Here is a 25538-nt window from a genome sequence, read left to right on the forward strand (position 1 = left end):
GACTGTCGATCAAGATCTTGAGGTGGCGATTGAAGTGGTCCTCGTATTTCTTGAGGGTTTCGTCCATGCGCACGAGGCGGGAGGGATCGGACTCTGCATTCGCGTTCGGGGTAGGTATTGGGGGCTGTAGCTGCTGCAGCGGCAGCAGTGGTGGTGGTGGTTTTGTTTGGTTCGGCTGCGTGGTTGGTGGTGATTGTGGTGGTATTGGGATTTGTGAGATCCGGATCGGCGGCGTACAGAGAACGGGAGAGGCTGGAGGTATATGTCGCGAACATGGTGCAGCCCATCATGAGCTTGGCGTGGATCTTGAGCAGTTTCCCCTGCGTCAGGCCGAGGTCTTTCATGCAGCTGTCCAGCATGTCGAGGTGGTCTTGCATCAGTTCGTCTACTGTTCTTTTCGTTTTCGTAGTAGTGCTTGATGAGGGCAACGCTGGCGGCTGCTGCTCCTGCTGTGAGGTTTGATGCGACAAGTCGTCAGGCGCCTTTGCTTCATCGACTTTGGCCATCAATTTTTGCCAGTTCGGCTCGATGACTTCGGTGGTGGCGAAGAAGAGCATCTGTTGCACGAAGACGAGCATTCGCGCCCGGAGGGTCCAGGCTCGGCGTTTCCAGATCTCGATCCGTGGCGAGGAGGATTTGTGGATCCAGGACTGGGTCTTGGTGTGCTCGGACCAGCAGTCTACGAGCATAGTTTCGAGATGGCGGAGGGCGAGGGTGTAGCGGAACAGGAGTTGGTAGCGGAGAACTGTCTTACGGGAAATAACGAGGCTGAGGGGGAAAGGGACGGTGTAGTCGATTTCAAGGGCATCGAAGCCGTTGATCTCTTTGTCATCTTCTTTGGTCACGCTTGGGGCCGGAGTGGCCTGGTATCTCTCCACCATGGAGTCCTGGTTGTCTTGGTCGATACCTTGGACCATGACGATTTTCATCAGCCATTGGGTCAAGCTGATTTCATTCATCTTGACTCTTACATCTTCTTTGAAAGGGTCGGCGGCCGCAATACTGCCTGGCTGACGTAGCACCAGGTCAAGAAGAGATTGTAGTTTCCCAATGTTGACGCTTTTATTCGGTTTGCGGAGTTCGGAGCTGGAAAGTTCGAGGAAGTATAGGAAGAACTCGGCACGGTCAAGAAAGAAGTAATGTTTGAGGGAGCGGAGACGGCTCCGGAGGGAGTTCTCCGTCAGTAGAAGAGAGAGGAGGGAGGAATTGGCGTGAGAATAAGCGGTATTGACATTGTCGAGAAATTGCGGATCTGAGAAGGTTTGTGGAATATTGGTGATTTTCTTGCTGATGTTGACGCCGCCACATTCTCGGACAACGTTGAGGTATTTGCCTGCGAGGAGGATCTTTTCCTTGACCGCTTCAAGCTGAGTAGGGACTTCTCGATCTCTGATATAATACCTCTTCTCCCAGTACTCGTCTGTGTAATCCTCGTCCATTCGTTCTCGCTTAATGCCAGAACGTTCACCGATCAGAAACTCCGAATGTGGGTCTTTGATGCCACCATGATGCAGCCACTCATTCAGCATGCTTACATAGGGCCGACTTGCTTCACGTAGCAGCATCTCCAGTAGAGTTCTGGCAGAAGGATCGCCGGAATACGTCTCCAGTCTCTGCGTCAGGAGTGCTAGCACATTGCCGCCTATACATCCTTTCTTGGTCATGCTCCCAGGTAGCAAATCCCCTCCCTCTCGTAGTCTTTCCAAGATATTATCAGCGTCGTCAAAATCGTCAATAGACTCGTCTAGGTCCTCCTCAAGCAACGAATTCTTCTTTAGCAGCTCTTGCGCTAGCGCGTACAGATGTGCCAAACTTTGCGCCGTGGGTATGACATGCAGGTGCATTTGATGCAAGGTGAAGGACTGATCGCTGATCACTTTCCATTCCAATTGCGCCACGAGGATCAGGTAATCCTTGAGCAGCTTTCGGATCGCGGCGCACAGAGCGTGGTTGACGGAACCGAATTCTTCTCGGCTCTGAGCCTCAACAAATGCTTCTATAGCCGAGTAATGAGTTGCCATCTTCAGCATGGACGTCGCCAAATCCTTCAGACTGGGATCAAGACCCGGAAGTATGCGAAAGTCCGGCCCAGCCAGCTTCGCTTTCTCCTCCGTTGGGTTGTATGAGTCTGTAAATCGTACATATTGTCCTTCATAGCCCATGAATACATAAAGAAGATCGTCTAATAGCACGCTTTCTTGTTCCTGCATTGGCATATCTTGGAATGGTTTCGGGAGGAGAGTTCTGGGGGCGACAGAGGATACCGGCGGTGCAGATATGCGACTCGCAAGAGGAGCAGAGGAATGAGGTACTAAGGTAGCTTGTGGACTCCATGGACTGGTCGCTGTATGAATTAGCATTGTCCTGTTTGGTGAAGCGGCCTGCTAACGCTCTCCCGTGTCCCTCTGTTTCCTCCGAAACTTTGGACTCTCCACAACATCCCGCTGTCGGCCGTCATCCACTCTATTGCCAGCACTGCTCGAGTCTTTGACAGGACTCCTTCGTACTACCTTTTCTCTCGTGACCACGCTCCTCTTCTCATTCCGCCGTTCGGTGGTACTGAGATCTCTTCTGAGTAGTTTGGAGGTTCGTTCCGTACTCCTATCATCCATTGCTTCCTCAAACTCCTTGGGCGGTACGTCCTCGTGATATGGTGGGGTCTCCACATAGTCCTCGGCCAGACTGGTTGACAGTCGGGACCTGGTCCCGCTGATGTTTGCGCTTCGACGATTCGAGGCCCTGGAGAAGGACGAAGCCATATTTCGGATTGACGTAGCATTTCTCGCGAGATCGTCGATCTGTTAGGTCTCCTGGTGTAGCTTGGTTGTTGTCTGGAGACGATGCCGCATTGCACAACGCGCTTTGTGGCCGCGGGACATTGTGTATGCTTCTCATTTAGGCTTAGGGCGAGTCTCCCCGAAGCAAGCTGCGTACCTGAGCTTTTGCCTGGCAGCTCCGATTTCAAGTCACAACTTTCTACAGAGCGATTACTACCCTCTAACATCGTGCTGACTCCACTTGGCCTATCTTACTTGTATTTAGCTTAAGATCTACTTTCTCCCAGGTCGAAAGAGCTTTGTTCTCGCCAGGATGTTCATCGCGCGGTCAGAATATGGTAAGTCCACCATTCGCAATCTACTTCTACACTACTAACAGGACCTGAACAGACCGGGGCATTAAGTGAGACTCCTTTGCACCTATACTCTGTACTCGCATAATCACTGATATGATACTAATAGTACCTTCTCGCCGGAAGGCCGCCTTTTCCAAGTCGAATACTCCCTCGAAGCCATCAAGCTCGGTTCAACAGCCATAGGAGTCAGTCAAGTCCACCCTCATACAAACCCCTAACCCTCCCACAATCCCTTACTAACCATCAATCTCCGATCCAGGTCGCAACCTCGCACGGCATCCTCCTCGGCGTCGAAAAGCGCGTGACCTCACCCCTCCTCGTGTCCTCCTCCATCGAAAAGATAGTAGAAATCGACTCGCATATCGGCTGCGCCATGTCCGGGCTGCAAGCCGATGCGCGAAGCATGATCGAGCACGCCCGCGTCGAGAGCCAGAACCACGCATTCCACTACAACGAGAAATTGGGAGTCGAGAGCTGTACACAGGCGATCTGTGATCTGGCATTGAGGTTCGGGGAGGGCGCAGATGGAGAGGAGAGTATCATGTCCCGACCTTTCGGAGTGGCTTTGTTGATAGCGGGGTGGGATGATGATGGACCGCAATTGTAGGCCAGCTCATCCAGACGCATACCTTCCCACGCAAGTCCCAAGCGCTAATGTCTATGCAGATACCACGCTGAGCCATCAGGAACATTCTACCGCTACGACGCGAAAGCCATCGGATCCGGCTCCGAAGGCGCCCAAGCCGAACTGCAAACCGAATACCACCGCTCCCTTACACTCGAAGAGGCGGAACAGCTCGTCCTCAAGACGCTGAAGCAGGTCATGGAGGAGAAGCTAGACGCCAAGAATGTGCAATTAGCCAGTGTCACAAAGGACAAAGGCTTTAGGATATACGGCGAGGATGCGATGGCGGAGGTGGTGGGCAGGTTGGAGAGTAATTGAGATTTGGTCGAAGAGAGAGAGAGGGAGAAGGAGCATGCAGTAGATGATGTGTGGAAGCGCAAGGGGCCTCGATACATGTGTGCATTAAACAGGGCGCCAGGCGTCACACGGGTACCGGTCAATGAAATAAAAAGGTCGGCATCGCGTCCTCTACACCTACTTGTTACTTGTACTGCTGCCTTAGCATCCAACAAAATGGCTTACTGCAGGGGATGGTTAGATGCACCAGAATCGCCCCTGCAATCAAGCCACTGTGTGGCACGGAATCGATGGCACTCGTGTTGTATGGATTTGCTTTTCATTGATGTACGGAGTGCAATTGAGGTATACCATGTAAGCTTGATAGGGAACAAGAGAAGAAGACCGATACGATGGCTTCCATATACTATAACGTCTCTAAGTATGCATGATATGTCTAAGCATTTTTTGTTCCTACTCCGAAGGGACCATCCCCTAGATACCGCGGCCGTAGTCAGGCAAGTCGCGCGTTTCCCTTGTCACCTAGACAAGCAACTCTTCGGTATATACCTCTATTGTTTGGTTTCAGCGTATCGGCAGAAGAGAAAAAGGAGGTTTGCTGTTTCTACCCTCTCTCGCACAGGGTGTTATACAGAGAGTGGCGTGCCGTTCCCGAGGCAGCTTTCCCAAGCTTTCGCACGCCGTACAGCCAGAACTCAGGTTCTCGGTGGGCTCAAATGTCGAATGTGAGTCTTTTTGAATCATTGATATATGGTACAGCTGTTTCTTCACCAGGGGTTTGCCTGCCACAATGATGAACAGACAACCAGATTGTATCATACGTCGTCGCCAACCCCTTTACTATACCATTTCGAGAGGTTGAGATGTGCATTTCCGCTATCATATATAGCATTGGCATCCGCGCTTGATGATATCGATGGCATATCCTCTGTGCAGAGTCCACGGCGGTAGTTGGCCGTCCAGGAAGTGGGTATTGGCGTGATGAGATTGCTTGTGGACGTGCAGCTGCGACTTGATCATGTCGGATATCTCTGTCGAGTCTAGAGCTGCATTCCTCAATGCGTTTGAAGGTAGTGTATAAGGTGGCCGCTTTCGAATGCCGCTCCACATGACTGATGTCGATTGCGTAGTTTGAGTGGTCCATAAATGTGGTAGTTTCTGACGTGAGTGTTCGAGATGTATCACTCGGCAAATGATCATCGACCGACTAAAGGCGATGATGAGCAATGTCAGGATTTGCAGCGTGCTACGCTTTCCGCGATAAGTACCAAGAGATTGATGATGACCAAGGACATGACAACGGGTGGGATTAGCAGCGACGAAAGACTTATCGGAGTGATGATGAGGAGCATGAGGAGGACGGCCAAGGTGAGCCGCTGCATCGATTTAGAATCGCCACACGCTCTGCCCAAATGCTGGAAGTTCATCATGCGGGTATTTGAAGGCAAACTGCTATCGAGATGTTGCAAGCTGATCCTGCCAGCCTTCTTGTTGGCTTTGATATTTTCTGCTTTTCTTCTGTCCCGACTCTTGCCTGATGCCCTCCACTCCCTTACGAAGCAAAACACGGGATGAAAAGCGGTCAGTGCACCGGAGGCAATGATGACCATCGGCCTCTCACAGATCACAGAGAGAACTTCATCGTTGGCCAGCTTACCTCCAAATCCTGCCTGTGGCTCTGCGACACTGTACATAGAGCGGACAAAGATCATGATAGCTGCCATGGCCAGTGCAGTAGCAGTAGAATGTCAATTTTAGATTGCAGTGGTTAGGGTGAGAGGAAGAGATGAAGAACACAGTATAAATGTACCGAAGACTATGTAACCCTCCCAACTTCGTGGGTGGTTGAAGTCCGTCATGCATGGTTTCCAGCATGTATTTACCTGCCTGGCCACTTCAACCTCTCAAAGATCAAAGCCGGTAGAAAGGTCCACGGACAGGATAAGAGAAGACTTGGAAAGCAAGTCTGGCCACCATAGTATATACGCCCAGATGGGATTGTTTCTCCTCGTCCGGACCAGCTGGGCCGCCAATTGCGCCACCATCAGCTTGGAGATCAGTGGAACTAGATCACACGATATGAAGACATGAGCGCTAGGTTTTGGGTTGAAGACCGGAATAGTGCTGGAGGATAAAGAGAGCCGATACGAGAAAAGCAGAAGTAGACTCCAGGCGAATATGAATGCGGGCCTAATCGTCAGGTAGATCGGATACCTATCTTTTTCATAATGTCTCATCATTCATTGCTATTGAAGAATGACGTTCTAGGCGGCGACAACCCGATACGGGACATTGTTGCATTGTATTCTTGTAGAAGGCAGCTCAGAAGGAACGTGAGTTACCTACCTGCAAGTCCCGCAACCTCTTCCCGACTTCCTGATTCCCAGTCGTCCGTTCATTTTCACAGGAGCTGATGATGGGTTATTTCTATAGAGGATCCTTCAGACGTATCACGGTATAGCGGTTCCGGATGGAGACAATAATAGAAGATGAGACTGATGCCTGCTATTGCCAAGTCAATTCGAAAACCTTCGCTTGCATTCGGATATGCACGCAATAATGCAGCGTCCTATACCTGTGTGGTCCAAGGTGACTCTCGAAGAGACAGAGCAAACTGGAGCTGAGCAAGCAGGGAAGGAGTCTCGATAGCCCACAGTAAGTAGCTGAACGGATTCTGAGGAAGTCAGTTCGTCCCGGGACGGAAAACGACACCAAAATGTTGAGCTGAGTATACAATATCCCACAGCGAGGCATCGCCTATATTATGCATGATGCTGTGCTGTTCTACGACGATCGGTCTCTGGTGTTAATGTATGGAGAGCCAAAAATCAGAATGCTGCATAGTAGATACATTGAAAAGTGCCTAAACTGAAAGACGCACATGGGTGAAATCGGTATTTAGAAACGACTCGCGGGCTGACATTGCTACCGCGAGAGATTTAGAGATGCATCAACGCATTAGTGAATCCCGTTCGTTGCTTGAAGGGATCCGTGATGTCTACATAAGGAAAAAGGAAAATTGGATTGTTCCTTGATAGAATCTATGTAGCTATGAAGATAATAATGCTCTAAGGAGCAATAACACAAAGGGGTGAAGACGCGGTAACTGAGGAATGGGTTGACGAGAGGTGTTTGGAGCTTCTTACTCATCCTTCTTTCAAGAGAACAATGTCCGTACGTCACAAGATCTCTCCTCATTAAGCTAAGTAGTAACCTTCCAATCTTCAACCGGAGGAAACGCCCAGATAAAGTGCCACCGCTTTTCTGGAGCTGTCCGTGCTTCCAGCCCAGATATCACTCGTTGTAGATGCATCACTCGGGGATCATGCGGTCCAAAAGCCATTTCTCCACATTCCAAAGCTTCTTCTTCCCATCTGCTTCTTGCATCGAATCTCTCCTGTGTATCGGCTATGACGGCGAGCATTCTCCAGGCCTCGAACGTCAGTAAATGGGCTTGACTTTCCCCAAATCGCTCTTTTGCTTGTTCAATGATCAGATGAAAGCAGCGCTCTGCTTCCTGAAATCTATAAAGTGCGATATAAGTCTGAGCAAGGAGGTAACGTGAAGCATGAGATGCGGGTTTGTCGTAATGACTGCGGAATTCGACGGGATCTAGAAAACCCTCGAGTGCAGCTCTTGCTTCATCGAATCGACCTTGCCATATCAGGAGCCATGCATATTGATACTCTAGTCGAATGTAATATGGATGTTGAGGTCCAGCTCCATTGCGAAAGTGTTCCATGATTCTCCGTAGAGCCGCTTGAGCAACTGAACGGTGATCAGTCCGCAATTGGACAAACGAGGAGCAGAGCTGGGCGATAGGATGATCGGAGCGCAACTTTGTCTCTGCCATTTCGGATACGAACTCCAGGAAGAGTCTCAAAGCATCAGGTCGGTGAGTGTCCGGCGGCATCTCTGCTCTAAGGAAATCGAGCAAAGACACCGCAGAGAGCAAGCATGAAAGGAGCAAGGGACCCTGTTCAAGCAACAAAGCCTTGATCTGACTATTAGCGTGATCTAGGCAGCGCCGCGCAAGTGTATATCTAGCGGAACGAAATAGCTGACATGCGGTTTGAATGGAATGGACAACAAAAGCTGGATCTGCTTGCCATGACGGTCTGAACGATATACCGGGAGTGAAGACTGGGCTAAGGCTTGGAAAGCTAGAACCCTGCAGCTCGTCAATGTACAGATTGTTGCCTGTCCATGATGCCCAACGAGGAGAGGCAAAATACTCTTTGTAGTAATGATCGATGTGAGTCAGCAGGTTAGTAGACGATATTGCTCGTGGTAAAAGAAAGGTATTTGGTAAGGACGACGTCGAAGCCGAAGCAGCCAGGAATCGCGGTAATGGGTATGATGCATCTTGCGACGTGCCCATAGAGGTGGGAGTTGACAGGTGTGATCTGATCCTAGGTGGGCTGGTCCATGATCTTTTCTTGGTTGGTGGTGGTTCGGAGCCGGAAAACCTTGCAGTTCTACTTTCTTCATCAAGAGGCGTTCCAGAAAATGTAGGCGTATTGGAGGCAGAGGTTGCGGGACTGCTGTTCATCAAAGGGGAATCCTCTTCAGGAGGTGGAGTTCGGGCAGTGACCGCTGGCGGCGTTGATGCATCCTCCTCGGGGACCAGCTTGCTCCTTTCAACATATCTCCTGAGTCTCTCCTCAGAAAAAGTTTTTCCTCGAATGCGAATCTCTGTATCTTTGCCCATGCTGCGGCGCGACTCGATTTTTTGCAGAGCGTACGCCACCTCTGCCGACTTCAACTTCTTGTCAAAGTCCCACCTATGAATACGTATCTGGTACATTCTGTCTCTGAATATGGTAAGGCAGAAGCATGAAAGTGAGCCACAGGAAAACTCACGAAGCGCAGAAGTCATGCTGCTCTTTCATAACCTGCCGAACCTGCTTGATGGTCTTGTTTTCTTGTCGATAGAGCCTTTTGATTTCCTCTCGGTGAGATTCCCATGCTTCAGCAGTAGGCACATCAGAAGGAACTTCCTGCCTCGATGCCATGCTCAAGAAGTGGGCTGGACGCGAGGATAACACACCCAAAACAACTACATTTTGATGTCACCTCCCACTCTTGTATATTCTTGATATGCTAGTTTTCAAGACAAAACTACTAGATGTGGCTAGTGCCCGAGTGAAAGAATTGTGGCGATAAGAAATGTGGCTGTGCCGCAATTCGTGGATTGAGAGGCCATTGCATGAGGAGGGGTCATTGCAGTAGGCGTGCATGGCACCCCATACCATGTAACGGAATGGCCGTAAAGGATCGCCGACTCTTGCTTGCGACGGAAACGTTGCCTGGTAACGAACGAACCAATACTCGCTCATTTCTTTTCCCAACTTCCAACTTCGAGAAATCTTGGGATGGGCCTGGAGATTTGTACTCCAGATATTTCATTGGAGCGCAGATTGACCAGGATGGAAATTTGATGGCTCTGAAGGCATGAATAGGAGGATGTTAAAAATTAGGATCGACTGGCGCAATGAGGCTGGAAGTATGCAACCCTACCGTGGATGGGAGCCTGGTTGTGACCTTGCAGCCTTTGATGATCCGCCGAACCAAACAAAGCCTAGGGTTCTGAAAGTTCTTTCTGTGCGCTCTTTTCACATCTCAATATGCAGGGTGAAAGGGCAAGGGACTAACTTCGGGGTTAATGAACAAGCAGCTATGTCCAGCTTCGCTGACATGAAGATAAGGTGCCACGAGATATTCCGGTACGCTTATGCTATTGGCGGCGTCCCTGAAGCTTTTCAATCGGTGCATCTTCCGGCAAGAAGAATATTCCCCGGTATTGGATGGAGGTTCGTTGAAGTCCAGGATCGCCACCTTGTGTAGGTGCCTGCCCTGAGTCTTCACCGACGCCACTCTCCTTTGCTTCGCATGTGGCCTTCGATAGCTCCCCATAGGCTTTCGACCGTCTCCCTGTCCCTCCACCTCCTACCTTCTCTTGTTTGTACATCTACATTCGTGCCATGAGCCTTCTCGTCCCAACGTTCAAGGAAAAAGGATTTCACCCCCGAACCCCAGCTCCTCACCTCGTTTGGTGGATGCTGACCCCTCTCACCGACATAGACACCAAGGATGTGCCCGAAGAGCTCTTGTGGTTCACGCCACTTATAACTCCGAAATTGCCACACCTGGCCTGTCGTGAAGACGGCTACAACACGGTTCCAATAATCAGGCTTAAATTGCTCTGGACTGTCAACAATAATGAATCTGTATGGGCGCCCGCTTGGGTCAAGAGACCGCAGAGGCCGCGTGATGTGGAGCAAGTTGGTTGACGTCTGGGACGAAAGCTGTGGATGATCCGCTGGGACAAAGAGTCCCGAGTCAAGGAACGACTTTATATTTGACAAGCGCAGAAGCGAAGATGCTGATGGCGACAGAAGTATGATCGGGTCTTGACGCTTTGATTGAGAGCTTGCCGCCTTTTGAGGACCGGACTGAGGCCGATTAGCAAGGGTGGTTGGCCCTGGCTTCAAGGGTTGCCCAGGACGATTTTGCTGACCAGGAGGCGGTTTCCGATGTCTACCCAGAAACGCCTCAGCAGTTTTTCTTACATGAGAGAAATCCTAGATCAGAAGACTGTAATCAGTATGAAATCAAACTACACAGGATCGTTGCAAGCACGAATATATCGTTATGGCTTTCACCCACCGTAGGTTTGATACCCCTAAGCACACTATTACGATCGCCCATCAGCCTCTCCCCATTGTAGATTTCTTGCAGTCTCGCATCAATGACCTTGACGGGTCTTCCCCCGACACTAGTCTGCTGGACCACACCGACTCCAGCACCAGAGACAGTAGGAACACCAGCACCGGCTGCAACATCGGCCACTCCAGCCGTAACGTCTGTGCTGCCACTACCTGAACCCTTAAGAGGCTTGATGTACTCCGATTCATCTGATGCCCCCTCTAGCCATGTGATAAGATCCAGACGCTCGACGAAGACTAAATTGCGGATCCGTTGGCCTTCGGGGAGCTGGCCATCCAGTTCTTGGGCCAAGGCAATATACTCATTCACGGGAACGTCCTTCTTGACCCAGGCGAAGTATATGCTTCTTAGATCGACCGCAGTTGTATCTGGTGTGGTTGAGACAAATCGCGTAGAGGCACTTAGCGGTAGGCATTGCGGTAACGGGTTCGAAAAGTATAGATGTGTCGCAATGGCAAGGGAGTCGACCTTATTAGACTCGGCGGTATTTACATCTTGCGAAGTTGTGAGTACCGGTAAGGCTTGTGCTGCTATTGCGTTGCGAAAGAGCAAGAGACCGTCATCTTGAGACATGCTTGATCGACCGAATACTTCGTTACAGAGTTAATGCGGACTGTTCTTTCACAATTGCTTATCTAGCTGGTACCACATTCATTTGAAGAGCTCATATTGTTTTCACTGGCCAGAAAATCTAGGGTAACTCGCAGGACAGGTAGCGCAGGCTTGGCATTTGAATGTGCTCCATAGTATTTACGGCATAAATTATGCACCACTGGATAAGGATAAGGTCTGTAGAATTTAATGGCAGGCAACGCTCTTCTACCGTGACTGCTTCTAGGGCCCTCTCCCAGGCTTCTTGATCTTTAGCTCAAAGACAGAGCCAGCTAAGCTCTAGCCAGTTGCGCCCTTATGTTATCCTTTTGTCTCAACACCTACTGACACCACACTAATTTAGTATAAGAAGACCTAGCTGCATCTGATACCAGTCGGCGTGGATTAAAAACTTTTGATGCATGACTCCGTACATATGTGGATCAGAACGGGCCACGCATGGCCCTGATACCGATCGAATGCTGAGCTTGAAATGATTCTTCGGCTCGGAGGCTGCTATTGAGGAGCGAAAATATCCACCACGCAATGCTATGAACGAGATAAGGACCAGGTGTTAGTATCCTGGCAGCAATCATCTCCTCCACCATGGGTATCAATCCAATGCAGTATGAGTCTTCAGGTCGCTTACATGACGAAAGTCATCGAGTAGAGGCCACCCAGACTCCTGAAAATGCAAGCTCGAGGCTGCGAAAATTGCGAGGCGCTCCCGTTAAATGCTACTAGATCTTCCCAAACTGACGTGAGCTGACAGTGATGCAGCAGTATTGAGTAACGAGAGTACTCAAGAACAGAAAATCATGATGTACAGTCAGTCGTAGATACCAAGCCGTCTCATTCGTAATGCTGGTGAAAGAATAGATTTGACGAAAGCTTGACGGGGCCTGATTCAAATGCTTGGTAAGTGTATTCGTCGTGCAGAGTTGAGATTCTCTACGTGACAGATCTACTCATCGATCTTTCTAACGGAGCTGGGCCGGGTGAGAACGCTCTGCCCGTCAAGCCGAGTTCTGGCTCATGTTCACGCAGTACGTTGGAGTACTTTGGATCCCGGACAAATTTTGGCACAGAGTCCTGTACGAATATTAGATGCGCGGAATGAATGTTGGTGGTGATGCTTACACTCGACATGAGCTTGAACACCGAAACCTGTGCATGTTCGAAGAGCTCAACCACTTCGCGCAGACTCTTCAGCATTGATTCTTCATCACCAACTGCGCGAGTCATGCGACTGGCCAGGCTGTTGCGCAATGCATGGTCGATATTGAGTTCGCAAGGCGAGCCCGGAGCTAGAAAGGCGTTGTAGAGTCCTGAAACGTTACTTCAGCATATCTCAAACGACCCGTAGTACTATAGAACCTACCATAAGCACCGGCCAAGGTCTCACGTACAGCATCCAGTCTTGTCAATGCGTTGCTCTTTTCCAGCGACCGGTAGTTGCTGGTGAACTCCTTTACATCGAGATAAAAGCTTAGATTCTCTTCACAGAGTGAATGTCTAAGGAACTCTCGGAAAAGTAACCTCAGAGCTGGATCTTGCAAAATCATGTTTAGCCTGTTGTTGTTGCCACCAGGTGCCGCCCGAACCTCTCTCCTCCTCCGACGCGAGTCGTTGCTGCTGCTGCTATCGTCCCTTGTGATCCACCCACAAAGTCTTTGTCCACGTTCCGTCAATGCATAAATGGCATTCTTCGTTGGATGGAAGGTTACGTTGGGATTTTGTGATTGGTAGAGCTTGTCGGGAAGAACGCAACACATTAGTGCGTTTCGGACGAATGTCTCTGCGATCTCGTATGTTTCCTGCCGATCGATAGTGCTACAGCAATCAAGAAGCCAGTCTGAAGCTGCTTTACCGGTGAATGAATTTTTGACGACATTGTCGGCAAATTTCCGCTCGGCAGCCATCTTCACACCAAGTATACCGCTACGATAGTCATTCAACGAATCTGTGTCCGAGATTGATGCACTGGATTTGATATTTGGGCCATCTTGTCCAACAAATCTTCGGAAGATGACTTCGATTGTGCCACGATCTTGAGAGAGCTTGTCCGTGACTGTGTCCCGCTCCACCTCTACCAACTGCATCGTATCCATGACCAGAAGTGGTTTGATATGGTCGGAATTGATGCCGTTCCGGCTACAGAACCTGTGCAGAATATGAATGCCCTTGGGTGTGAGCTGCCATACTGCACCCTTCAATGTGAACAATGATGCAGCTTTGCCATCCGCCGGCTCTATAAACCTGGCGTCCAAAAAGCGCTGGCACACCGATCTGGCCATCTCTTTTGCCATAGAGAAAGTTGTAGTCGTGGTTGTGGTCACAATTCTCGAGGTGTCTTTCGGGTCAGGCATGCGATTTGACTGAGAGAATTTGAGGGAGCCCAGGTTGTTGATGGCTTCTTCTGATGTAAAAGTCTGTTCCATTCTTGTAAAGCGAACCCGATGTGCATTCAATGGCAGGCTGACGATCAGTGTGGAGAAAAGATCTTTGAAGTCTTTGGTGAAGGGCCGTTCCTCGTCCGTCATACGGAGAAGGCGCGACGAAGTCTGGTGCATCTTATTGTAACCGCCAGCGGTTGTTGAATGAGACTGTGCAGGAGCACTGGTTGGCGAAGTATCCACGGAATTCTTAGCTGAGTGCAGGGGAGGTGATCGGGTCGGACTTGGTGTTGAGCGAGGCTCATGGGATGTTTTTGATTCTGCCTTTGGCATAGGGTCGTCAGGAAGCGAGGGTGGAGGGTCCGCAAGTGACGGAAATGCTCGCGATTGTCGAGAGAGGCTGCTAGAGGACGTTGCAGAGCGCAGCGAAGGGGTTGAGGTGTTCCCAATAGTGTTCAGATTGCTCCAAGCGCTAGAAGTCTTGTCTCTGGCAAACGCAGCAAGAGATCGTCGGCTGGCTCTGTTGTGCGCGGAGGGAGAGCGGTAATGTGAGCCTCGCAGTGAATCTGAGCTGGAGGCGCCCGAGGCCGAATCATAAGGCAGTGAGTACGATGATGTCGCGGAATGATCGGATTTCGAATGAGTTCTGGTAGACGAAGAGATCATGGAACAGTTCTTTGGGCCTCCTGTACTTGCAGCGGCTGACATGAAAAGCGAGGGGTCAAGACTTGGACCCAACTCGACTCCACTACCCGCAGCCGAATCGCTGATGTGAGAAGAAAGGAGTCTCGACGGTAGCAAAGATGTACTTGATTACTCTCAAAGTACCGAAGGATTGGTCTATCACCAGCGCAGGGTTGGTGTATAGGCAAACGAGGTTAAGGTAGTCGTACAGGCACTTTGGGTTTGAGGATTGGGGGCAGGGCAGGGCGTTGTGTGAATTCGATCAGCGAAGAATATTCCGGTACGATGTGGCTGCCAGAGGCGCCTTGTCATAGCTTCTGTGGCAAATCAAATAGATTGAGCGGCCGCCAAACAAACCAATTTAGTGCATTTCGTCTAAGGTGGTACTGGGAGGGTACTGGTAATTCATTTTTTAAGTTATGGGCATAGCGGAAGAAGAACCCAGGAATCGGGGGTTTGGGGCTTTGGGGGTGGAGGCAGGGAGACAGAGCTTGCAACGACTCACTTGGCCCGTAGAATGGATTTTTTTGGCTTTGCCCCTGTCACAGATTCTATGCGGCCGAGATACCGTAGTAAGTTACTCTGTATGATCGAGAGTGGTGCTTTTACTACGGTAGTACTACGTTAGAAGCTTCCTCAAACGACGCTAACATCCACGTGTTACGAAGATTGCAGATGGCCACCTGGCAATTAATTGTGATGCAATAGTGGCTCCATCGTATGCAAGGTCAACGTATCAGGAGTCGCTGGCCCAAGCCGACTTCCGTGCTGGCCATGTTTGAGGTTTAAACTCTGTCTCTGACATTTTCTCCCAGCGACCAAATCTGGAGGACTGTTTCAATCGAATGCAGCCTGCTACCTAGCACGATCTGGACAGGTCAGAAAATCGCTCATTCCGATAACATCAACGTTTGATTGACACAACGGTCGGTGAATCTCCTCTGCGAGCCTGGTGGCCACGGCAACACCAGAGCTGCCGCGGTCGCTGTTACTAGCGAGCAATACGAGCAGCCGGCCAGGTTAGTAGTACTAGCCATTACTAATGTGATCTCTTGGGTTGCAAATTCTCCGATTCGGAGTGCGTGTGCAGTGGCAGGAAGGCAAGGGAATTGGAAGTGGTAGTCATACGGGACGGGAGAGGAATATGGATATTTACCGTACGGGACGGAACATTAATGCTATTATTTTGAGCTCCGTACTCCGGGCTTCACTGGGTACTACATATGCTCCTCCACCAAGTACACATATACTCAACACGGTTAAACCACCCACAGCTTAGGCTGCAATTTGTGGCTCAGACCGGCTCAGACCCGACCGTCCCAGCAGCTGCAACCATCCATTTAGCTCCGACTGACTGGTCGCAAGTCACTCATCACGGCACTCTTTCTCTTAGGCTCCCATGTACGGAGTACACATTTCCCTATAAGTCGCAGGTTGGATGACGGTAGACATGTCTAACGAGGCCCTCGGGGAACGGTTGTCGTCAAGCACAGTGACACAGTACAAAGTAGCGTCAGTCCTGCAGCTAAAGGGGATTGAAAGAGTCGAGGGTGCAACAGGATCTTCCTTGTGCCCCTTCGCTATTACTCCAGTCATCCAGAGACCAGACCATCCTAGACAAATGTCTTTTTTACCCATGGGGAGCCATGTGGGTCTGCTTGGCCATTGGCATGGAACTATCCCCGAATACGATTCAGCTCCCCCAAAGCACTAAGACAAGGGATAGACATCATCAATAACATGTAGTAACAACGTAGAAGCATGCGAATGATCTGATGATCGCTGGATTGGAAGGGGTGACATAACAATACCGGAGTAACCCAACAATGTGGAAGACTGTATCTCCCTGGCAATTTTGCTCCATTGTCGCTGGAGATGCTGATACCTACCAGTCAAGCGAGAAGTATGCTCCAACAAAGATTGTGAGAAACATAGATACTAAGCAAAATTACATGGACTCCACACCCAAGTAAAAGTCATAGGTAACAGCATTTTGATTACAAAGTACTCGTATCGTCTGCCACCCAAGGAAAGGGGCCGTTGCAAAGTAAACGGTGGAATGGACTGGACTGTACCAAGGATGTCAAAACGCTGGTCCAGACCTTTCTTAGCATGGTGCCATCAATTATCAGCAACAGTTTTACAGGTTTCCATGTGTCTTGTAGGATGGGTGTGGGGTTGCAGCTGCCCCCACCTTCTAGCATCATTAAACACGCGTGGAAAAGAACCATTGCGGATCCGCATTCAGCAGGCAGAAGGCCGCCCTAGAAGGTACATCATGATGGTACAAAGGCTGCACAATCTGGACATTAATGTAAGTCATCCGTACGTAGTAGTAGTAGCTAGCAGTGATGGATACCAGCCAAAGGAACAAATACTTGTTACACTGTGCAGCATAAGCACTAACGTAGTCAGCATGGCCCCCTTCCATCACTGAGCACTAAAACCCCATGTCTGATCTTGCATAATTTACCAGGAAGCCCCTGGTGCCACGTTGTACATTCATGAAATTACGAACCCCCCAGACCCTCTTTCCACCGTCATGGACTTCTTCGACCCTGTTTGAACCTGGTGAAGGGCGGGAGTACTCCGTACAAGCGAATGGCTCATAGCAGTAAGCAACGCGTGGCAATGGGGACTTCTAGCTTGTGGGTATATCACACAAATGCTGCACATGTTGCCACAAAAAAGGTCAGACCCTCTTGCCAAATGCAACAATCTAAATGCAACCTCCTAATTCCTGGGCCATGCATTTCTCCTTGCAGCACAAGCGGAGGTAATAATGAAATCGAAAGTGCTGTATTAGTGTTGTATTCGCGCCGCTCATGAGATCGCCAGGCAGAACTGCCTAACAAGATTGATGGGCCCAATGACCACAATCGTGAAGGCCAGCCAGCCATCGATAGCTCGCCAGCGCTCTCTGCCTTATCCACGTATCCTTTGACCGCCCTGCCTAGTCACTCTTCCTCCAACGGTTTGGACAAACGCCTGAACTAAGCTCAGCTCCGTCCTCGCAACCCGATTTGCGGACCAGAGAAAAGTCTTGGCAGCCATGTGGCTGCGACCGATGCCATGCATCCTGCAGATGAGACACGTGGGAGACTGGGATCTTTTGCCACTTCAATAATACTACGTGGGGTGACTCCTTTGAAAATCCTTGGGCCAAAATAGAACTCTCCTCCACGTGCCAGCCGACAAAATGTTCTGCAGCCACAGCAGCTTTGCAGCTCGGTTAGGTAACCTTGGTCGTTGGTTTTCCAGATGGAGTTTGGTAAATGCAGAAACGTGCCAACGCACAGGTCACCGCAGTGTGCCACACAGAGGAAGCTGCTGCTCCCATGTACCTCATGCATTTTCATCCATCTCATGATCATTCGAAGTTCTTACCATATGCTGCTACGGACTGCCCTATGTCAGGAGCTATCATATGCGAAGATTGATATGATAGCTGGTCATGATTCATCATGCGTCTTTAATTGTCTGCTGAGACATTGTCCTGATCTTCAACTTTACCGTACCAATGCGAAAGGGCACCTTGTTCTCCCACGATATAGTTTGTCAGCGTGATCTCGGTTCTGTACCATCCGCGGTGGAAGTGGAGGTGAAGGTGAAGGTAAAGGTAACTCGGACAAGAGACCCTGGAAGACTTTTCATCCCGTCGTTGGTTTCACGTATGTTTCTTTCGGAGAATCTTATCCTTAGCTCCAGTCAGGCTTCATTCTCGTTTGGATTGTTCATGCTCGGACATGCTCCTAGATGATTGATATCTCCGAGATACATCCTGGGACGCCCCTTTGTGGCATTGAGGCCGGGCAAGCTTCTTTGCTCCGCAAATCATTACTCAGAGAGGAGTCAGCTCAAGCAGAGGATTTTTCTATGATCTGCAATATGTTGATGATCACGAATCCACTTTAGGGTATGAGTCGACTATTGTGTGACTCCTATGTTTTCATACCCAAATCATGCAAAGTGTGAAATAGGCAACTGTACAAGGTGTACAAGCTGACCAAATGAGCGACTTCACCTGCGGACCAAATCGCGGCCGTTATCTTTTCTTCCTAGCAGAACTCCTCGCGTCTCTACGGAGTACATCCACCTGTCCTGCACAACGGCGATCCATAAAACACCCTGGTCATCCCAACATTAACAGTTCATATTATCAGACCAGGAACCAACCCTTTCAACTTGCCATCTATTTTAATGACCAGGCATACAGATATATATATATCACACTCTCCTGTTCACCACCAAAGCTCAAAATTCTCGATAACAACGGATACGGATATCAGGCGGTCGACCCTTCCTTACCGCCCACAGATCCCCTTCTCCAGTCACAGTTTTCAGCATCCCATAGGCGAATCCATCGCCTTCCTATCTCATTTCCCCGGCGACCGACTCCTCATCCCTCTAAAGATGTAGTAAACTGTGCGTCATTTCGCCGTTGTTAAGAGCTCTAAGGGCGTAGTGACCCAGTAAAACTGCGCGATATGATCATTCCGCTTATAGAACGATGACTCATCTAAGATCGTACAATATGAGCCGATTGGAGCGATGTGAAAGAATGGGGAACAGGAGAAGAAATGACACAGCTCGGCCTAAAAAAAGATTTCATGGTAACGTTTCCAGGTCTAGGAGGATAGATACGCGAACAACGAAGTAGGGTAGAACATCGCCAGAGCATGGTCTCCCAAGATTGACGGGGAGAGACTTTGACCCGTACTGAGAACTGATATCCAAAGCCCGAGATTCTCCTAAGTAGGAATGCTAGCGGAATACACTCAGCTGTCTTACCTAATCCAAGATGGATGGCAAGACGGATGGCGAGACGTTGCGAGACGCATTACTCGTAGTGACTAGCGCAAGCTCTTTTCTGTTGTCCCTTCCTTTGCTACAACATCGAACTACCTTGATTCTGATATCCGCTCTTTCTGCCCTGTCAACCTTCGATTCCCGTCCCGAAATCTCTTCGAACCAATCAATCACCACATAAACCTCTGCACCGCCCCCCGCTCCTGCTCCCACTCAAATCCGCGATACAGAAACATCCAGCACGTTGCCAGATTGACGAGCAGAAACCAGGCTGTTTCGAGGTAGAGCCACGTCGATCGATGCTCTAATATCCGACTCATAATTCCCACTAGTCCCTTAGTTGATTTTGACCGAGGAGAGAGTTGAATCGGTGGTGGGGGTTGGACGTGTAAGCGCCATATCAGCCAGGGGAGGATGAAATAGCGAGGCTCGACTAGTGGGGCGGTGACGAGGGAGAGGGTGGTGGATATGAGGAAGACGAGGAGCAAGGAGGTGCGATTCAGATTGGCATTTTCTTGTGAGGCAGCTTGAGTTGCAGGGATGTTGTTGGTAGGTTTGTTGCCGTGTTTTTGTGGAGGAGGGCAACTGCCTAACGCGGTAATTGTTGCCCAGGCGCAGGAAAAGTATATAGGTACTGCGGCGTACTTGATTGAAGGGTGTCTAAGGAGGAGTCTGAAAACGTAGAAGACGTAGTGGCGATTATCCGCGAGGGTGAAGGGGTGGACGATGGTGTTGAAGTGTACTGCTAGTGCCATGATGGCCATGGTAAGGATTGCCACGATGGGTCTGGGAAGCCTGGTTTTGAGGGAGGCGAAGTCGTTGATGAGGATGTGGATAATGTGTGGCAATATTACAGGCCAGGAGAAAAACACGACGTACGGCCATAAGTAGAGCATCTGTGGAATGTGGATGCTGGCAACGTGATTTTCCTTGTCGCCTGTCAGACAAGTCAGATATTACGGTTCCGGGATAGGATTAATTGAGCTTACCTAGGACTACGCCACCGTTAACGAGTACAAAAGTAATGAAAGAAGTGAGAAGAGCAAGGTACGGCCACAGATTCGGTAGTAGCGGGAGTGGGTCTTTCAATGCTGCGGTAGCCAGAGAGACGGCGGTCTTGATGTAATCTTCACTTGTCAGTAGTATAGTTGAGATTGCCAGTTCGATATACCTTCTAGATAAGCTTCGCTAACAGGCGGGTCATATATTGCTTTTGAAACAGAGACAGGACCCACGGACTTATTTGCCAGGGGCTGCTTTGTTTTCTTGACATGGTGTACTGCGTGAAGACCTGCTAAGAACACCGCTGCCCAAAAGATATTGGTCTGGCGCAATAGGACGCTGTATAAGCCAATGATAAACATCTTAGCGGATGCCAGGTTCCTGACTGATGAGGTATCATGCAGGGAGCGAAAGTGGTATTCGTATGCACCAAGCACCAAGCTCACAGAGCACACATCCGTATAATATAGCCCAGCAAAGAAAAACAGCAACGGGAAGAGAACAATGTTCATGACATTATGGAAGGAAATGCCGTCTTTTTGACTAGTTCTTCGAGAACGCCCCAATTGCCTATACAAGTCCCATACTTGAGCAGGAATGACACAACTCGCAAGAAGTGTGTTCAGCCATCTCAAGTCTGCAAGACCACAATCAGTCCCACTAAAGACGAGTTGTTTAGCCTTGAGGAAAAGGTATGACACGATATAAAGTCCAGGAGGGGTAGTAATCTTTGGGTCCCATGTTCTGAACTTGCCAGCACAATAGGCCTGGGCCTGACGGACGTGGAAAACCTCATCGAGATAAGGCTGTGAGACAATCGTATTGACTTGATAGAGCCATGTCATGTAGAGACTGAATATGAGGGAGAAGATGGCTATATCCTGGACAGTGGGCATGGCCAGTTAAGAAGATGGCAAGATTGGGAGGCACCCAGGCGGAAGCTTGGGGCATGACACCGCCAAGTTTAAGCTGTTGATCGCCCCTGAATTTAGGCTTCCAGCTGGACCGGAGGACCTAAACACGCTCCGCCGCTAAGAGGACAATTCACAATACTGATCGCAACTTCATTGAATACAGTCTAAATTAACCGTCTATGACGAGACTTCAGCTGTGAAGGCTGAGCAAGAAAATGGCATTCAATCATCCCCCGGGACTTACGCCGCCCGAGATTGCTTTCATCTGCGAGATGGAGCTCGTCACAATCATTCCTCGCCAAAGACTCGATCGCCTTGATCTCCTTGGGGTGAGTGACCCTTGAGCATGGACGTCTAGAAGGTCAGATGCCTTTTTCAGCATACCTACTCTCATGCATTGAAGGATCTAATAAGAACAGGGCCCAGTCAATCCTCTCATCCCACCCCAGAGATCATTATTACCCCTATGGCTCGCATTGTTGTTGAAACGGCAGCGGCGCGCCAATATCGTCCCTCCACCCTGGCTGCATCCTGTGTCACTACAAGAAATACTGGAGCTCGAAACCACACACTTCCCGGACTCCTTTTCCCCGGGACCTGCACTATCGGTGCCGAATACCTTACAGTCTCACATTAGGCCGTTTCACACCTCAGCACCTTTCCTTCCCTCTTGCACAGCCGACGCTTCAGCTGAAGCACTACCGTACCACTGGTTAGAGTTTGCACAGATGCTGCTTGACTCGGCCGCGGATGATCTGGTTGAGCCGGACAGGGTCAGGCAGCTAATGCGAGACCTCAGGGAAGTGAGAGCCGCAAAGATGCGCAAGGGGGTCGAAGTGCTGACTGGCGAAGGAGATGGCGTGCGACTAGATGGCGTTGGGGCAATGGAGATCGGTGAAGGAAGAGGCTTCATATCTGGCGTGGTGGATGGACTGAGGAAACTTGGGGCGTCCAGAGAGCAAGCTCGGAAGGACAGAGAGGAGGAAGAGAGGGAGAACGGATATAGAGGTGGTGGCGATGAAGATGATATGCAAGATTAAGATTGATTATTGATATTGATACTGACCAGTCTGTCCCCTGTTTGCACACTCACATACTTCGTGACAGATGGTCCAGAATTTCTCACGATCCGCATGCTTCCTGGTCTCTCTCCTGCATTCTGCGCCGAGCTGCAAGTATCATTTCGTCCCTCCTACGTTGTAACATTTCTTGCCGCTTGTCCTTGTTTGCTGCCCATCCAGTCGCAGGGGCTGGTTCTTCCTTCTCCTTTCCCTTGGAACTAATCCGAGACTGGAGATTATAACGAGTGATAAGATCGGGCTCGGCAGCTTTAGGGATGACCGAGGCTATGGCTGCTGTCGAGACAGCATTTGTGGAAACTGGAATCACCGGTTGAAAGGACGGCGGTGCCTGCGGACAAACTAAGCTGAAGCTCGCATTAAGAAAGCGGTTGACCTCACCCTCTCAAGACCTCTACCACCCAGCACTCGCTCTGTCGTCGCAGCTACGCTTCCTCCGTTCCGCTGGAGATCCCACATGATATCTCTTCTGCTTAGCTGTGGAAACATTTGCGCCACCTGCTCAACTTGGGCGCCGGTAAACCGCTGACCTGCTCTTTGCGAGGCCACGGCGGTATCTGTGGATCGCGAAGAAATAAAGTAACGTATAATGAAGAATGATAGAAAGGCAACGAAGGCAAGTGACGGGATCGATAGAGTAGCCTCTTCGTCAGACGACGCCATCGTGATAAGTCCGTCGATAGGTGTCTATTGTGCACTCCAAATTTCAGGTTCCGTAGTTCTGAGTGCGCCCAAACTTGTCACAGAGCTGACAAGAACAGCTTAAGCCTCATGATCCGATGTGGATGGAGTAGTAATCAATTGAGATCGGGTATGATGATAAACACGTGGTGATGGGGAAGATGTTGGCAGCACTCTAAATCCACCCCCGGGGGGAGTGGGGGGAAAGACAGTCTCACTCTCACTCCCCGACGCTGGCACCTGAAACCCTGGAGGCTACACCCAATTCATCCGCTGCCGCAGCACTTTGAGTTCAGCTCCAACCCGTCGACCTCAGCTTCATAACTTACACTCTGGAACGTCATGGCCATGGCCATGGCTATTGGGTCCTGATATTATGATATCTAATTACTGGGATCTGAATCAGTCACGAAAAGACCACTGCGGCTTAATCAAATGCACTAGCTACAGTTAAGCTTGTCGAATGTTCTCGTCCCTGACTTACGTCCACCACCGCAGCCTGTCCGCAGCGGCGACCTCTGCTTACGCGACATTTTCAACCTGCGCCCATCAGTTTAAAGAGCACTTCTAATCATGGCCACCTCTACTCCGCCTCCCGAAGACTCTTCATACACCAAGATGGATACAGCGGACCTCGAGTCAATCGGCGCCCGCTGCCAATTCGCCTACTGCCATCAACTCGACTTCCTCCCCTTCCGCTGCGACTCCTGCAAATCCACCTTCTGCCTCGATCACCGCTCCGAACTAGCCCACAGATGTACCCACGCCGGCGAATGGGCGAAGAACCGACGGAAAAACTCCGTGGGCAAGGTCAACAACACCACAAGCAGCGCACCCGCTCTCCACGGCCTCACCCCAACCCAGTGCTCAGAAACGCAATGCAAAACCACCATCAACACCATCCAAAACACCGGTTCCCGCTGCACCAACTGCAACCGGCAATACTGCCTCAAACACCGGTTCCGCGAATCCCACAACTGCGCCGCCATCGCCCCCCTCGTCGCGCGCCAATCCTCCTCCTTCAACCCGCTCGAAACCCAAGCCGAAAAAGTGCGTCTCGGCTTCTCGCGCCTCCGCTCCTGGGGCAAAGAGAAACAGGAAACTCTCAAGCCGAAACCGAAACCCACCAGCCGCGCCGCCCAGCTCGTGGCGCTGAACACGCTCAAGAAGAGCGCCAAAGGCGACGACAAACTCCCGCTTGAGAAGCGCGTCTACCTGCACGTCGAAGCCGAGGCCGCGACAACCACCAGCAAGCTGCCCAAGGCGGAGCTGTATTTCAGTTCGGACTGGAGTGTCGGACGCATGTTGGATGAAGCGGCCCGGAGGCTGCAGGTGGCCAATGTGAATAATCGGGTGGAGACGGAGGAGCAGAGGTTGCGGGTCTACCATGTGGAGGGCGGGAGGTTATTGGAGTTCAGCGAGAAGTTAGGAGTGGGCGTGCAGAGTGGCAATACGGTTGTCCTGCTCAGGGGGGTGGGACCGGCGGTGCCGGATCTGATCGAGGCTTGATAAGGATAAGTCGCGAGGGGTCAAGAGATGGGTTTGGGTGATTGGGAAAGGGTACCTATATTAGAAGGGGTTTGGATTAGCGATGGTGTTTGGGCATCTGGTCACAGCCGCGAAGACTAACGTACTGAGACGAACCAGTGGCTATCCTTGATCGACGTTCTATCTAACCTGCGATATCTTATACAATATACAATGGCAGCTCGAATTCTAGTCTAACCAGTCCGCAACCCCTTCATATCCGAGTCTCTAGTGATATACATGGAACCCTTCTTCTCCTAAGAAACCCTATCTATACAAAAAACAAATCCCAGAATGCACCAGCACCGGGACCCCCTTACCAACACCCAACAAATCACCCCACACATACTTCCGCAGTACTTCAAACACTCATTTTCATCTTCAACCCAGCATGCGGCTTATAGCCCCTGACCTGCAACTCGTCGACCTTCCAACCATCCATGACGCCACTGCCCCTATCGGGCCTGTCGATATGCAACTCAGGAAACTCCGTGGGCCGGCGGCGCAGCTGCTCGGTCAAGGCGGGGACGTGATCGAGATAGACATGGGCGTCGCCCATGGTGTGGATAAGGGATGCGGGGACGAGGTCGCAGGCGTGGGCGAGCATGTGGGTGAGGAGGGCGTAGGAGGCGATGTTGAAGGGCACGCCGAGACCCATGTCGCAGGAGCGTTGGTACAGCAGGCAGGAGAGCTGGCCTTTTGCTTTTGTTTTCTTCTTCCCTTCTTCCGCGTTCGTGGTGGTCGCCTTGTCAGCAGACGACGACAGCGCATCCACGCCACGCGCCGCATCGGGATACGAGACGTAGAACTGCGCGAACACGTGGCAGGGCGGCAGCGCCATGGCGGGCAGGTCTTTCACGTTCCACGCGCTGAGCAGGATGCGCCGGTCGAAGGGGCTGTCCCTCAGTTTGCGCACGATCTCGCGGATCTGATCGACGCCCTTGCCGCGGTAGTCGGCGTGGCAGTCGGTGTACTCGGCGCCGAAGTGGCGCCATTGGAAGCCGTACACCGGTCCCAGGTCGCCTTCTTCGCGCGACTGGAAGCCGAGTGCGTCCAGGTAGGCGCGCGAGC

At 50.7% G+C, this 25538-nt stretch overlaps 11 protein-coding genes across 11 annotated transcripts in view; 4 read left to right on the forward strand and 7 right to left on the reverse strand.

The window, feature by feature from the left end:
• EPUS_01883 (uncharacterized protein) overlaps nucleotides 1-2759 on the reverse strand; it is a gene marked incomplete at both ends in the record, with an annotated part of 3753 nt that extends 994 nt beyond the window's left edge. The window contains 2 exons of the mRNA XM_007806619.1: nucleotides 4-2344; nucleotides 2390-2759. Coding sequence (XP_007804810.1) covers nucleotides 4-2344; nucleotides 2390-2759 — 2711 coding nt within the window. The remainder of the gene's footprint in view (nucleotides 1-3; nucleotides 2345-2389) is intronic.
• A 331-nt stretch (nucleotides 2760-3090) lies between these two features.
• Nucleotides 3091-4076, forward strand: EPUS_01884 (proteasome subunit alpha type-5; the record flags this gene model as incomplete). The annotated part of the gene is made up of 5 exons (XM_007806620.1): nucleotides 3091-3115; nucleotides 3168-3180; nucleotides 3240-3318; nucleotides 3393-3736; nucleotides 3800-4076. The coding sequence occupies 5 exons, from the start codon at nucleotides 3091-3093 to the stop codon at nucleotides 4074-4076; spliced, it is 738 nt and encodes a 245-aa protein (XP_007804811.1).
• Nucleotides 4077-5284: 1208 nt separating this feature from the next.
• Nucleotides 5285-5779, reverse strand: EPUS_01885 (uncharacterized protein; the record flags this gene model as incomplete). Its single annotated transcript, XM_007806621.1, has 1 exon — nucleotides 5285-5779. The coding sequence occupies one exon, from the start codon at nucleotides 5777-5779 to the stop codon at nucleotides 5285-5287; it is 495 nt and encodes a 164-aa protein (XP_007804812.1).
• Nucleotides 5780-7257: 1478 nt separating this feature from the next.
• Nucleotides 7258-9070, reverse strand: EPUS_01886 (uncharacterized protein; the record flags this gene model as incomplete). Its single annotated transcript, XM_007806622.1, has 2 exons — nucleotides 7258-8869; nucleotides 8919-9070. 2 exons carry the CDS (start codon nucleotides 9068-9070, stop codon nucleotides 7258-7260), a joined length of 1764 nt encoding a protein of 587 aa, XP_007804813.1.
• Nucleotides 9071-9792: 722 nt separating this feature from the next.
• Nucleotides 9793-11357, reverse strand: EPUS_01887 (uncharacterized protein; the record flags this gene model as incomplete). Its single annotated transcript, XM_007806623.1, has 3 exons — nucleotides 9793-10026; nucleotides 10103-10639; nucleotides 10725-11357. 3 exons carry the CDS (start codon nucleotides 11355-11357, stop codon nucleotides 9793-9795), a joined length of 1404 nt encoding a protein of 467 aa, XP_007804814.1.
• Nucleotides 11358-12326: 969 nt separating this feature from the next.
• EPUS_01888 (Developmental regulator flbA) lies at nucleotides 12327-14479 on the reverse strand (the record flags this gene model as incomplete). Its single annotated transcript, XM_007806624.1, has 3 exons — nucleotides 12327-12467; nucleotides 12516-12703; nucleotides 12757-14479. 3 exons carry the CDS (start codon nucleotides 14477-14479, stop codon nucleotides 12327-12329), a joined length of 2052 nt encoding a protein of 683 aa, XP_007804815.1.
• Nucleotides 14480-19434: 4955 nt separating this feature from the next.
• Nucleotides 19435-20537, reverse strand: EPUS_01889 (uncharacterized protein; the record flags this gene model as incomplete). The annotated part of the gene is made up of 3 exons (XM_007806625.1): nucleotides 19435-20201; nucleotides 20254-20391; nucleotides 20504-20537. 3 exons carry the CDS (start codon nucleotides 20535-20537, stop codon nucleotides 19435-19437), a joined length of 939 nt encoding a protein of 312 aa, XP_007804816.1.
• An 858-nt stretch (nucleotides 20538-21395) lies between these two features.
• Nucleotides 21396-22220, forward strand: EPUS_01890 (uncharacterized protein; the record flags this gene model as incomplete). The annotated part of the gene is made up of 2 exons (XM_007806626.1): nucleotides 21396-21509; nucleotides 21600-22220. 2 exons carry the CDS (start codon nucleotides 21396-21398, stop codon nucleotides 22218-22220), a joined length of 735 nt encoding a protein of 244 aa, XP_007804817.1.
• An 82-nt stretch (nucleotides 22221-22302) lies between these two features.
• Nucleotides 22303-22922, reverse strand: EPUS_01891 (uncharacterized protein; the record flags this gene model as incomplete). Its single annotated transcript, XM_007806627.1, has 2 exons — nucleotides 22303-22590; nucleotides 22641-22922. 2 exons carry the CDS (start codon nucleotides 22920-22922, stop codon nucleotides 22303-22305), a joined length of 570 nt encoding a protein of 189 aa, XP_007804818.1.
• Nucleotides 22923-23513: 591 nt separating this feature from the next.
• On the forward strand, nucleotides 23514-24449 carry EPUS_01892 (uncharacterized protein; the record flags this gene model as incomplete). The annotated part of the gene is made up of 1 exon (XM_007806628.1): nucleotides 23514-24449. The coding sequence occupies one exon, from the start codon at nucleotides 23514-23516 to the stop codon at nucleotides 24447-24449; it is 936 nt and encodes a 311-aa protein (XP_007804819.1).
• Nucleotides 24450-24858: 409 nt separating this feature from the next.
• EPUS_01893 (uncharacterized protein) overlaps nucleotides 24859-25538 on the forward strand; it is a gene marked incomplete at both ends in the record, with an annotated part of 1364 nt that continues 684 nt past the window's right edge. Inside the window, one exon of the mRNA XM_007806629.1 lies at nucleotides 24859-25524. Coding sequence (XP_007804820.1) covers nucleotides 24859-25524 — 666 coding nt within the window. The remainder of the gene's footprint in view (nucleotides 25525-25538) is intronic.

The sequence above is a fragment of the Endocarpon pusillum genome, assembly GCF_000464535.1.
Source record: "Endocarpon pusillum Z07020 unplaced genomic scaffold scaffold5526, whole genome shotgun sequence".
Classification (NCBI taxonomy): Eukaryota; Fungi; Ascomycota; class Eurotiomycetes; order Verrucariales; family Verrucariaceae; genus Endocarpon; species Endocarpon pusillum.